The sequence below is a fragment of the Mustela lutreola genome, chromosome 5, assembly GCF_030435805.1.
Source record: "Mustela lutreola isolate mMusLut2 chromosome 5, mMusLut2.pri, whole genome shotgun sequence".
Classification (NCBI taxonomy): Eukaryota; Metazoa; Chordata; class Mammalia; order Carnivora; family Mustelidae; genus Mustela; species Mustela lutreola.
Genome location: NC_081294.1, coordinates 90527291 through 90541831, shown reverse-complemented (window position 1 = coordinate 90541831; position 14541 = coordinate 90527291). Strand labels below are relative to the sequence as shown.

The following is a 14541-nucleotide window of genomic DNA, read 5'->3' as shown; positions in this document are numbered from 1 at the left end:
AAACACTTTTAAAAAACAAATTTAATGATTATATGACATCCCATACTATGAATACAACATAAATTTATATATAAGTCATTACCCTAGTTTTGGACAATTATTTCCATATTTTGTTATTTTAAATATTGCCGATATCCTTGAATTTCATATGTCTTTGGCATGACTCCTTAGAAATGCATACAAAACTTTTGACATGTATTGAGATTCTATTCTGTGTAGATCATACCAATTTATACCCTTTTTATATGAGTGTATCTCACTGCTTCATAGGAATGTTTTTAGTACAGACAGTATAACATATTCCTAAAGTTTTGTTGGGGACGGAAATGAAAATTGTTCAGTTGTGTATAAACAGCATATTCATAAAGATGTTAACATAGACTGTGTATCAGCCCAAGCTTGTCCTTATTAAATAAACTCACTAAGCATAGCATATGGATCTAAAAGCTCTTCTGTTGAATAACAGCCAGTTGGACAGCTGTGAGCTAAATATTTTTTGTGAAGTTCTGGCCTATTTTATCGAGAACTCATAAGGTTTTTTTTACTGATGTCTTTCTTAAATCTCAGTTATTGACAGAGAAGGACAGACTCTTGATTCAATCTATTTTTTCTTTTTCTACTCTGACACTTGAAATAAATGGATACCATGATTAATTTTTAAAAAAAAATAGGTTATTGAATCTTTCTGTAAAATTTCCAGGTTGGCAAGCTCTGACATATCCTAACAATATTTTAAAATATGAAACAAAGCTTTACTGCATCTTAAGCAAACAAAAGACATCAATTGAGTTTCTTTGAGGAATAGAAATAAAATTAATCTAATTGATATAACCTAAGAGTTAGTCTTTTAAATGATCTATTCATTTCAGATTGGCACCAGCTTTAAACTGACCCACAACCACATCTTTATTTTCTGTGTTATAGGAACTTTATAGTGGTAGCAGAGACTGCAATATACTTGCTTGGGTACCATCCTTATATGAACCAGTTCCTGATGATGATGAGGTAAATATTATTTACACAAATTTACAGTGACTTTTAAATCATAAAGAAAATAGTTTTGTTAATTTACTTTACATGAGAAAGACTTTTTTTTTAAGATTTTATTTATTTATTTGACAGAGAGATTTCACAGGTAACTGAGAGGCAGGCAGGGAGAGAGGGAGAAGCAGAATCCCCGCAGAGCAGAGAGCCCAATATGGGGCTTGATGCCAGGAACCCGAGATCATGACGTGAGCTGAAGACAGAGGCTTAACCCAGTGAGCCACTCAGGCTCCCCGAGAAAGACTTTTTTTTAAGATTTTATTTATTCATTTGAGAGGGAAAGCAAGCACAAGCGGGGTGGGCTGGGGAGGGTGGTACAGAGGGAGAGGGAGAAGCAGACTCCCCACTGAGCAGGGAGCCTGATGCAGGGCTTAATCCCAGGACCTGGAGATCATGACCTGAGCTGAAGCCAGATGGTTAACAATCTGAGCCATCCAGGCACCCCATGAGAGAGACTTTTAAAGCATGTCTGGGTGTTTTCACATTGTGAAAATGGTTTGCCTGTTGCAACATTTTTGGAAAACCCAGAAAAATATTGAAAGAACAACTCAAATGTCTAAAGTTGAATTACTGTTAACACTTTTCCTTTGCTTCATTCTTGCTTTTTCCTATGCATATATAGTTGCTTAAACATAATTAATCTGCTTGGATACACAACTTGGCATCCTACTTTACTAACTTAATAATAAATCTTCTTCCCTATCATTAATAACTATTGGTAAATTTGTGGGTTTTTTGGTTTTATTTTGTTTTTTTTTTAAAGATTTTATTTATTTATTTGACAGAGAGAGAGATTACAAGTAGGCAGAGAGGCAGGCAGAGAGAGAGGGGGAAGCAGCCCCCCCACTGAGGAGAGAGCCCAATTTGGGCTCAATCCCAGGACCCTGAGATCATGACCTCAGCCGAAGACAGAGGCTTTACCCACTGAGCCACCCAGGTGCCCCTGTAAATTTGTTCTTAAAATAATAGCACGCTGTCATTTATATATCACAATTTACTTAAATATTTACATATTTGGAGACATTTCTTTTGATCACTATAAACAAATCAAGGTAACCATTTATAAATTGTTTATATTTCTGATTGCTTATTTGGATAGATTCCTAGAAGTAAATTTTATCTCTTGAGTTACCACATATGACATTTTTAAGGTTTTTTTATTTACACACTTGAATTTTACCAATATATACTCCTCTATCAGCTAGTCTGTTAGTGTCTTTTTTTTTTTTTAAGATTTTATGTGTTTATTTGAGAGTGAAAGAGAGAGCATGAGCAGGCGGAGAGAGGGAGAAGCACAGTCCCTGCTGAGTAAGGAGCCCAATATGGGACTTGATCCCAGGACCCCGGATCATGACCTGAGCCAAAGGCAGCGGCTTAACCCACACTTTAGACAGTATTACACTGTCTAAAGGTGCTATTTTGGGATACCTGTGGCTCAGTTGTTTAAGTGCCTGCCTTCGGCTCAGGTCATGATTCCAGGGTCCTGGGATTGAGTCCCGCATCAGGCGCCTTATTCAGCAGGTAGCCAGCAGGTAGCCTGCTTCTCCTTTTCCTCTGCCTGCTGCTCCCCCTGCTTGTGCTTGCGCGTGCGCTTCTCTCTCTCTGACAAATAAATAAATAAAATCCTTAAAAAAAGTAAAGGTGCTATCTTTCCCACCAAAGATTATTTTACTAAGCACTGTTAATCTATATTCGTCTTAATATCTAGGATATAAGAAGTCAAATATCTAAAAACCAATATTTATGTATATAATTTTTTAAAGTAGGAAATACAAATAGTGCAGTTAGAAACACCTTGAATTAATCTTACTCAAGTCTTCATATAAAAACAAAGCATCTTAAATGGAGATGAAAAGTATTGGTAGAGCAAGTTTAAAATTCTAAAAAATTTTTCGCCTATTTAGTTCCTTTGTGGAAAAATGATTAAAACCACATGGAAATGAGTTTTTATGGGGGTGGTTGATAACATTTAGCAGCTTTTGACAAAATCTGTTTTATACCTAGATTTGCAACTGCTGTGGTTTACTGTAGTGTAAAGCCTGTGACTTACTTTTTTGGGCCCTAATCCAAATAAAAAAGAGAAAACACACAATGGTAAATCTTCAAGCATCTGGCCAACTGCTGTATGAGTATTTTCAGATTTCATTACATATCTAATTTAGTTTATTATGGCTTTGATTAGTTTTGGTGTACAGCTGCTTTAAATGACTAAATAATTCTTTTTTTATTAACATATATTATTTGCCCCAGGGGTACAGATCTATGAATCATCAGTCTTACACAATTCACAGCACTCACCATAGCACATACCTTCCCCAATGTCTATTACCCAGCAACCCTATACCTCTGTCCCCCACCACCCAGCAACCCTCAGTTTGTTTCCTGAGATTAATAGTCTCTTATGGTTTGAATGACTAGATATTCTTCTGTAAAAACTTAGTATGGTCAAATACTTTGGCTCAGCCATTTATTTTCCATATTTAATCACTGTGTCCTGCGGTTTAGGAATTACTGTATGCAATAAACCCAAGTTAAAACACTATTAAAAAACCCAAAAACCCAAGAAAGATCACTAGAGGCTATGTTAGGAAGTATAACAATCAAAAATAACCAAATGAAAATAATAAAAAGAAATTAAAAGTAAATCTATGACTTAAATATGGAAAAAGGATATTAGAAGAAAATGAAATTGCTTAATTTATAAAGAGTCTGTGACTCTGATGTTTTATTTATACAATGTAGTTATAGTGATAGTTTGAACTTCTTATCTAGAAGAATTTTTGCATATGGGAAACTGAACCGAACAAGTAGGAAAGCAAATAGAGATGTGTAAAAAACAAGTTAGCTTTATATTTAAGGTTTTGGTTTTTTTTTTTTTTTTTTAAGATTTTATTTATTTATTTGACAGATAGAGATTACAAATAGAGAGGCAGGCAGAGAGAGAGGAAGGGAAGCGGGCTCCCCGCTGAGCAGAGAGTCTGATTCGGGGCTCGATCCCAGGACCCAGGGATCATGACCTGAGCCGAAGGCAAAGGCTTTAACCTACTGAGCCACACAGGCACCCCTATATTTAAGTTTTAGAGCTATAAAACCTTATCTTTTAAAATATACTGTTTATATGCCTTAAGATAGCCATCATTCTTATAAAATGGTATGGGATAAAATTATTTTCATAAAACTTTAGTTTGAAAGATTCCTTTGAATATAGGTAGAATGTGAATAAGATGATGATTTAGATCTGAGAGAAGTAGGTCTGTACCAGACCCTACTCCTAACATGTATATTTACTACTTAACCCATATTTAAAAGTGTTTTTAGGGGCACCTGGGTGGCTTAGTCAGTTAAGCCTTCAGCTCTGGTCATGATCCCAGATTCCTGGGACCGAGCCCTGTGTCAGGCTCCCTGCTCAGCAGGGAGTCTGCTTCTCCCTCTCCCTCTGCCCTGCTCATGCTCTTTCTCGCTCTCTCTCTCAAGTAAATAAATAAAATCTTTAAAAAAATAAAAAAGAAGTGTTTTTATCTCAGCTCTCAAATAAATGATGCTGCAGTTTCCCAGAACTGTGTAGGAACAACTTCAAAACAAAACATGCACATACATGCACACACACTCACTTAGTCTTCAGTTTCAGGTAAACTAAATAATAATCATATTGGCAACTGGGTTTGAATCCCTGTTCTACCATCCATTGTGGATTGAGGACAAGTTTATGGTATCTCCAAATATCAGAATCATCAAGCAAAACTGTTCTTCAGTTTCCTTTCAAATCTACCCTTGAGATAAGATTTACTTCCCCATCAACCAAGACATAATTCCTTAGCAGTATTTCTTCTGATATCCAAGATAGAGGGGAAATTTAGTCGTACTGTAAGAAATTGAAAGGCATTGGGTGATAGGGACAGGTTTTATGGTCTTTAAGCATAAATCTATGTATTTAATTGGAAGGCTGTTGTATTATATTCTGAGGACTCTGGCTTCCTTTTACCCTCTTTTCCTAAAACTTGGTCATGATCAAGACAAGCCTATATAACGCCTAATCACTTTTTCCTTCCTGAGATCTATAGGGCAGCTACATTATGGTTCAAATCTGTCCTCTCACCAAAAATCTTACTTTATTTTGATAGTCACACAATACATAGCTGTTTTATTTACCACTTGGTAGATACTGGCAGCTGACCCTTAAACAACAAGGATGCTGGCACCCATCCCCATGCAATTAAAAAATCATTTGTAATTTGAGACTCCTCCATAACTTAATCACTAAGAGCCTACTATTGACAGGAGGCCTTATCCACAACATAGTCAATTAACATATATTCTGTATATGTATTATATACTGTATTTTTACAATAAAGTAAGCTAGAGAAAAGAAAATGTTACTAAGAAAGCATAAGGAAGAGAAAATACATTTACAATACTGTACTGTATTTTTTAAAAAAATCTGCATATAAGCGATCCACGTAGTGCAAAGCCCTATTGTTCAGGGTCAGCTATAATCATTTGCTGACATGGACAGCCCTATTTTGCTCCCGTAGACTTCCCAGTAATTGACAGTAGAGACTTCCCCAGTAATTGACAGTAAAGAATTTAGAATATATCAAGAAGTATATGTAGATGTAAGGGTTGGTTTTGTTCTTCCTTCCCATTATTTGGACCTGGACTAGATTCCTTGTAAATTACAGCTTCTCTATCTCCTAACATTTACAAGTGTTTCTCAGGAGAACAGGCAACATGGTGAGGTTCAAGCTCAGAAACAATGTCCACTAGGAGGAGATGTTACAGAGAAAACCCAAGTGCGAGATGGTAGTTAGACTTCATCTGTAGGTCTCAAATGGTAATATGGGTACCACATCCATATACAACATTCTTACAGTAGCTTTTAATTACAAGTATGTTTTATTTGTGATTTTTAAGCAATAAAATAAAACTGTAATCATACTATAATGCATTTATATTGTTATTCTTTATTGCTATAAACAGTAAAATCTACAGTATTTGTGTATTAGTATTAGTGTAGTATTTTTCAAAATTTGCCAATATTTCATTTCAATTTTTACAAAATTATTCTGGTTTCCTTGCTCACCATAGCAACAATAATTTACAATAAAATATAATTTTGCTTCTCTCTTGAGTCTTCAAATGAAATTTAAGTGTTTAATAGATTACATATTGGGCTTCCATAGTGAAGTTAGGAGGTATGACCTTTGTGTGGCTTATTGACATTCAGAAACATTTTGGGGAGATATCTAAGGCAGAATTAAAGGCCTCTAAAGATAGAGTAGAGGAGAGGAATCTCCTAACCCCCAAGAACAATACTACATCTTTTTTTTTTAAATTTTAATTCCAGTATAGTTAACAGTGTTGGGCGAGTTTCAGGTGTATAATATAGTGATTCAGCCGCAATTCTGTACAGTGAACATTTGGATGAAAAAATAGACTTAAGTGCAGTACAGTCATCGATTGCAAATCAGTGGACTGCTGCTAGAAATAAGTGAATAATTAGTTGAGGTTTGGTAATAGTTTTTTTTTAATTTATTAATTTTTTATTAACATATCACAACACTAACCACACCACATACCTTTCCCAATGTCTATAACCCAGCCACCTTCTCCCTACACCCCTCCCCCGCTGCAACCCTCAGTTTTGTTTTGTGAGATTAAGAGTCTCTTATGGTTTGTCTCCCTCCTGATCCCATCTTGTTCATTTTTTCCTTCCCTACCATCCAAATCCCCCACTTTGCCTGTCAACTTCATCATATCAGGGAGATTATATGATAATTGTCTTTCTCTAACTGACTTATTTCACTCAACATAATACCCTTTAGTTTCGTCCACATCATCACAAATGGCAAGATTTCATTTCTTTTGATGGCTGCATAGTATTCCATTTTGTGTGTGTGTGTGTGTGTGTGTGTGTGTGTGTGTACCACATCTTTATCCATTCATCTGTTGATGGACATCTGTGGTAATAGTTTTTATCTGGACATGTGAGATATAATGGAATTTTGTTTGTACAACTGAGTCATGATAGCCAACATTAAGTTTTATAATGGTGCTGGTAGCGGACATTAGGTTTAATAATAGATTCTGATCTACAGCTTTAATAACCATAAGGAATATTTAAATTAATGTGTTCTTTTCTAGCTATGTTGGGTGATACTAGGAAATTCATTGGAAATTCACACTTTCTCTACTGTTATCATTGTTTAAATTTTATGATTCTAAATCATTATATCAAAAAGGCAGTGAACATGCTTAGACACAGTTTGGGGTTCCTCTTAACATAAAACATTGCCGTATGTTGTAAAAGGCAATATATAAGGTAATATATGAGTGGTCTCAGCGCTAATACATCATTGGATTTGGGGTCAGAATACACTTGTAGCAGATGTAAAAGCTGCAGAATAAGAAGCAAACCTGGCTCAGAATGATGAGATACTCGAAAAAATGAGACCATCGTTAAAGCCCCTTAGTCATTTGCCAGAGAGTGAGAAGGTAGCCAAACAAAAAGTTTCCTCGGAGAGTGAATGGATCTGAAATGCCACACATAATTAAAATTCCTCTAGTTGCTGATGATTACTTTTATTAGGTAGGGCTCTAAGGTTGTAAGAATACAACTTTAACAGGAAAGATAACTAGTGCATCTTATCTTTCAAAGAAATCTTCCTGGAAAACCTGTGAGCTAATGGCAAACATATTACCATTTTTGACGTATTTTTCATGTACTTGGGAACTGCTTTACCAGCTATGAAAAAAATAAATAAACTTTACTACATAACAACTCACATTAGTTTTTGTACCAAAAATGGTTTTACTCAGTTTGATGAACACCTTATTCCCCAAACATGGGTATTTGTGTATTTAAAGTCAGGTAGGCACATTAATACCTTAGGCTATCAGGTCAGACTATAGACCTGAGTTCAGTCTTAGCCACATGAATGTTAATGGGCAGCTGTCTCCAGATAATTCCAAAAAGTTGCAGAAATGCCATAAGCAATAGCTGCAGTGTGTGTGTGTGTGTGTGTGTGTGTGTGTGTGTGTGTGGTGTGTGGGGGTGTGGGGGGGTGTGTATAGATGCATTTATGCATTCATGTGTTTGTGAGGTAATTACTTTGAAGGAAACATAGGTAATTTGGATAAATTCTGGCTTGTCTATTTAAGATGTCTGTTGCCTTACATTGTATGTGTGGTATTACATTACCTTTATCTTGAATTAACTGTTATATTGTTACTTTTGAAATAATGTAATTGCTTTTCATTTTATATATTTCATAACTATATTGTGAACCTAAAATTATGAGGTAAAACAATTAAGTTTTCCTTTTCTCTCCCTTTTTTAGCCTACAACCAAATCACAGATAAATCCAGCATTTGAAGATGCGTGGAGCAGCAGTGATGAGGAAGGATGATTCTCAATCCTGAGTACCTTTGTGTCTCTTTTGATGAAACTTTTAAAATGGGACTGTTTTTTGTTGTTATTGTTTTCTTCCTGTGTGATGACAGCTAAAGTACCCCTGAATTTGGTGTTTTTTTTCACCTGTGTTTTAAAATGAAAGTAGTAGGGGCGCCTGGGTGGCTCAGTGGGTTAAAGCCTCTGCCTTCAGCTCAGGTCATGATCCCAGGGTTCTGGGATAGAGCCCTGCATTGGCTTTCTGCTCAGCAGAGAGCCTGCTTCCTCTTCTCTCTCTGCCTACTTGTGGTCTCTGCCTTTCAAATAATAAATAAATAAATAAATAAATAAATAAATAAAATCTTTAAAAATAAATAAATAAAATGAAGGTAGTATTTGTATGAAATCCTGAAGCAGACTTTTATATAGTTTATTTAATCAAAGATGGCTCCTTGATCCCAGTTGCTCTTGCCTGGGATGTCCCCTATTGTTATAGTAATCTCTCTGTACTGAACCTTCTCTTTTGAGACAGGTCCTGACAACACCCTCCCTCCCTCTCCCCATCCCCCCAGTGGGACCTTGAACACATTGTTTGAACTGTTAGATGCAATCTCAGGATGAGCAAGTAAAGGTTATCAGAACTGACTTTCTACTACTGGCTGTATCATCACCTTGTTCATTTTCACTTTCAGTGATGCTTTTACTGAGGACAGTCTTATCAAAAATGATAGTTGAAAAGTTAGCATCCTATTTTTAAATTCTTTTTTATTCATGTGTTCAGTTTTTGCAATGATTTCATTTAGCCAACCATTGTCTAGCTTTAATTAAATATTTTTGGGCTCAGTCCAAAAAGTGGATCACAGAAGGTTGGTTTTTTTTTTTAATTTTTTTTTTTTTAAGATTTTATTTATTTGACAGAGAGAGAAAAATCACAAGTAGGCAGAGAGGCAGGCAGAGAAAGGGAGAAGCATGCTCCCTGCTGAGCAGAGAGCCCAATGTGGGGATCGATCCCAGGACCCTGAGATCATGACCTGAGCTGAAGGCAGAAGCCTAACCCACTGAGCTGCTCAGGCGCCCCTCACAGAAGGTTTTTAACTTGGGGAAAATCCTATGTTTTCTTTATTTTAATGTGTCAGATGGAAGCTTGTACTCGTGCTTAAACTCCCTTTCTGTGAATCTTAATTAAGATGTGAGCAAGTCCTGTTTCATTCATTAAAGCAGAAAATGCCCTGGCAGGAAATCTGGCTCAACATGAAATGTTGTCATAAAATTTATACTTTATTGTCTACTCTTCTTGTATAATAACCCGCAAGTGATTATCATGAAGCTAATCTTACCTCCTCCCTTTCTTTCTGATTCTTATCAACAGAAGACTAGGAAAAGAGGTTTTTATAGCTTGAATAACAAGTGTATAGTCATTGAGTTTTTAAGCGTGTATGAAGTCTCCTATCAGTCCTTTCTGGCCAAATGTTTAACATATGTTTACTTTATATTGATTTTCTTAAGCCTTGACCACTATACTTCCCCACCCCACCCCTTGGAGAGGATACTTATGATCTTTGAGAATGCTATTGAAATTGGAATCTTATTTTTATTTAAAAAGAAGTCTTCCTCTAAGCTGCAAATAACTATATTGCTATTTTAGTTATATAAATATACATGCTGATTGTAAATAATTCAAACAACATTAAAAATTACAGAATGTAGTGCTCACCTGGAATCATATCATCCTAAGGTAACCACTGTTATCATTTTGATGGCCATTCTTCCATGCATCTTTTTATGACATATATAATTTTACATAACGGGATGTTTGCCTTATTGTTGCTAACATGGAAATCCTCTTCTCCCACATCAGCACCTCCTTCCCCATCCAACAATCCACAATATTAACCACGTGTTCAGCAATCCACGTTATTAACTAAGTATGTGTTTTTTCACATTATAATCCTATATGGACCTATATAGTCATAGAGGGAGAAATATTTTTATTTTGCAAAAATTGAATATATACAGTTCTGTCTTTTTTTTTTTTCAGTTATAGCTTATAGAAATCTCTGTCATTTGGTATAAATGTGTTGTCTTTATTTTCACTTTCTGTATTCTTGAATCCCTAGCCTTCGGAGTCTTGATCTTGGTGATACTGCCCCTTCCCCAGACTAGCTAATTCCTAGAGATAACAAAGGACTCCATTGGGAGCATGCCTTTGATATACAAACCAACCAATCCAGAGTCCAAACCCCAATCGTCATACACCAAGGCAATATTCCCCCTGCCCTAACTCACTCCAGGGCTACCCCTATATGACAGCATCTACTGAAATTATTCAAACTACTCACTGCTAAACTTACTCAGTGTACTTACCCTGCCTCATTCAGTCCTTCCCATGAAAACTCCAGTAAAGGCTCTACTGAGCCATGCTTTGCCCCTCCTTTGAGAGGTAGACTCCTCACCATCCCTTCCCCTGTGGCCCTAAATAGCATGATATACCATGTCTTCTGATTTTAGGGATTTAGGAATATAAGCTGCTTCCTTCATGAAGTCATTTCTGGTCTGCATGTCTTACCATACCTGATGAGAACAAATCTCAGGTGAAAATCCTAACACAGATGGCACAGCAGGCCGGGTGGTTTGACATCAAATGGAAATGATATGTCCTTAAACTTCACCAGGCTTACTAACTGAATCCAACAGTTAGTGGCCACTGCATGAAAGAGCACTCCTGATTTTGGTACACTTGCTGCTTGGTGGCTACTGCACTGTGTTGTTGTTGTTGTTGTTGTTGTTGTTGTTGGATGTTGCCTTGATTTCCTGATCTAAAGGGGGCAGTCAACATTGGTAGACTTCCCCACATTGGTAGACTACCCAGAGTCCAGGACAGAACCCATGAGGGTGTATAGGTTATTGGCTACATTTTGAAAAGGTCCCTCCGAAGAGGTTGAGAAGTAACTACCTTCCTAGTGCTGTGGGAGTTGAATCCACTGACTGGTGAGCACTGACGAGCACTGAGGCCATCTTAGTCATAGAGATGAAGGTACCTAGTGTCTGGAACATTAAAGGCTGAGTCGGCTTGCTACTGTCTCAAATAATTCGTTCCCCACACCACTGAGGTATATAAGGTCCCGTGTCTGGAGGCCAACGGCACAGTGTTTAATTGAAAAGGGGAGGAAGAGAAAGGAGCATCTGGTTCTAGCTCTCCACTAAAAACCCTGAAGAGCTTAAGAGCTCTCTTAAGAGCTGCTGCTTAGCATGCAAAGGGTCTCATGCTCAAAACAAAAACAAAACAACAACAACAAAAAAAGTGCAAGATAAAGCTGATCTCACCACTGCTGTCCAAAATGTGGATTGTAGCTCCTCTAAGATAGATTGGGACATCCTAGAGAAGGGGGCTGCTGCTCACAGCTGACACCACTCAGGACCTCCAGGAGCTTATCAGACAAACATCTAAAGGATTAAAAAAAGGAGGAGAAGAAAAAGAAAAAGGTTAGCTGTCTAGAAATACAAGCCCTTCTAAAAGATTCTGTTTTTAAAAGGGAGTGTGAGGAAGGGACTAAATATTCTGTGAACTGGGCCATCCCAGGGAGAGATTGCCTAGAGTCATCAGACCCTGCTTTTCCTCTTATCAGTGGGAAAAAGAAAGTAAAACCTGGGTCTTCAGGGAGCAAAAGCCTGAAACAGGGAGAAAACAAAGGAAAAAAGACTCCCATTATCAGTAGGCACAAGCCCAGGGGGAAAAAACAGGGACTTTAAATCTTAGACACTAAGCCACTCTAGCAAACACAGTGCAGGTCCTAGAAATACTTACTGTCTTAAAAACAAAAACAGAAAAAGCAGGCCCTTGGATACAGGGGGAGAAAGTAAAAAGTAATTAAGTAATATATACATATAATATAATAATATATTTGTGTATCTAATACATATATATTAGAGATATATATACATAAATATTAAAGTTTTATAATCCACTTGGAAATCCAAAATTTATACACTAAAATTAATATACTAAAGACTTTATATAACAAAAATATGAAGAGGGTAACTTATGGGGGATTACTATAAATATTAATGCCGTGGTCCCATCCATTGGCCTCCCCATACCCAATATGAACTAGTAGGATTATTGATTCTGTTCAAACAACTGGTAAATATTTTGCTTTTATAGATATGGCTAACGTGTTCTGTTTAGTATCTATTTCAGTAGCCTCTCAGCTGCAGTTTGCTCACCTCACACAGAAACAAGGAGACTTTCCCAGGCTACCCATCAGGTACTTCTAAGCTTTGTCATCACTACAATTTGTAGACCAGATCTCAATGCATCTGCCTTTTTCCAGGAGCACAGGTATAACATTACATTGATGACATCCTCTTCTAAGGAGACTCTTTTGATGTACTCATTTAGCATATATGGTTCCATCATCTTTTAGTACTTTTGGGTTTATGATATCAACATATTCTTTATTTACGAATTTTACTTTCAAATTAAAATCAACAGGGTTAGTGCCTCAATGTCTCCAATAAAGAGATTTTGGGAATCTCTTGTTATGCATCCTGGAGTCTCTGGATCTTTAGGATAGCCATAAGTTGCCCAAGGGCTTCTGATGCAAGAAACTGCCCTTTTCAGCCCTATACTATATCCTATTAAGACAAGAAAAAAAAAAATACAGGGGCGCCTGGGTGGCTCTTTAGTTAAGCCACTGCCTTCCGCTCAGGTCATGATCCTGAAGTCCCAGGATCGAGTCCCGCATCAGGCTCCATGCTTAGTGGGGAGTCTGCATCTCCTTCTTACCCTCCCCCTTCCCATGCTCTCCCTTTCTTTCTCATTCTCTCTCTCTCAAAAATAAAACCTTAAAAAAAAAAAAAGAAGAAGAAGAAGAAGAAAAAATACATGCAGGGTTCTCTGGAAAATAGAGGCTCTCCCAGACCCTAAGCCTTTGACCTTTCATACCCAGCTGCCTATTAAGCTTTAAGTCATGAAAAGAGCCCATCAGAAACTCAGTACAACTACCAAGGACTCCTTAAGGTAGGATAGAGCAAACCTGGGCTCTCTTGTATATTCCATCTGCAGCAGGAGCTGGCGCTCTCTATCCTTGGTCCTTTGCTGGATGACATGATGCGGGAGGATGTCACCCCTCCCCTAGATCACTTGGCTGCCAGGGGAGACACTTGGGATTAACTGAATGAACAGCAGTGGGAGTGATAGGAGTACCTAGACTATGCAGGCAGCACTGTTAGCCATCATTCATGATGGAGCTCAGTGGAATGTTGCTGCTTTCCATCTCTTAGTCAAGATATCACTAATAAAGGACCTGACCCAAACTTCATGCCAGTCAGACTTCATGCAGTCATCTTAGTACTCGATGCCCAGGCCAATAAGCAGCTTCATCTTTACATTAATTATAAACTGTTGGGCCATTGCCTAAAAATTGTCCTTTTCAGGGAGAAACAAACAAGCAAACTCTAGGGTTCTCTTTCCTCACGGTACCCAAAATCTAAATCACACATCTCCAGCTATATTAAGGTCACAATACAGTGCCTTGCCTGGACACTCCACTTTCAAAGTTAAAGACATTACTTATAATAAGGAAGACATGCACTTTACTTATCAAAATACACAATGCTGGTCTATTGGAAAGGGTATTTAATAGAACTTTCATGTCCCTATTAGGTCCCAAAGAGCTGGTTTAATTGGCAGATATAATGGTCTTCTCAAATAATTTCCTTTTGACATATAAACAGCCCCCTAAAGGGTCTCTGTCTTGCTCCAGGCCTTATTCTCTGAATTGAAGGCCCTTTGGCCAAATTATACCCCACACCAACTGGAAAACTTTTCCATTGCCCTTTCCTGTATTTAAAGGGAGAAGTGTCTTACTGCCATGCATATAAACATTCATTATTTTTGAGGCCCTTTTTTAATGTTTTTTGCCTGTCTTTATAAATTGTTTTTCATTCCGCTATCCCAGAAAGGCTGGAGGCCATAGCAAGGGCGCATACTCTTCTGGGACCCATTATCCAGGTTGTCCATGGATCAGACAGCTGTTCATCTAATATGTGACTCATTTGAGCCTAAACTTCCACCAAAAAACAAAAACCCAATAAGGTATAGCAACATA

The 14541-nt window shown here is 37.3% G+C and overlaps 1 protein-coding gene across 4 annotated transcripts in view; it reads left to right on the top strand.

Annotated features, from left to right (window-relative positions):
• Positions 1 to 8558, top strand: part of ERCC8 (ERCC excision repair 8, CSA ubiquitin ligase complex subunit) — a 55406-nt gene extending 46848 nt beyond the window's left edge. For 3 of the 4 annotated variants that reach the window (XM_059175060.1, XM_059175057.1, XM_059175058.1), the window contains 2 exons: positions 925 to 1005; positions 8382 to 8558. In XM_059175060.1, the coding sequence (XP_059031043.1) occupies positions 925 to 1005; positions 8382 to 8450 (150 nt within the window). In that variant the 3' untranslated portion in view covers positions 8451 to 8558. The remainder of the gene's footprint in view (positions 1 to 924; positions 1006 to 8381) is intronic. The other variant, XM_059175059.1, reaches the window with a different exon arrangement.
• Positions 8559 to 14541: the final 5983 nt, after the last annotated feature.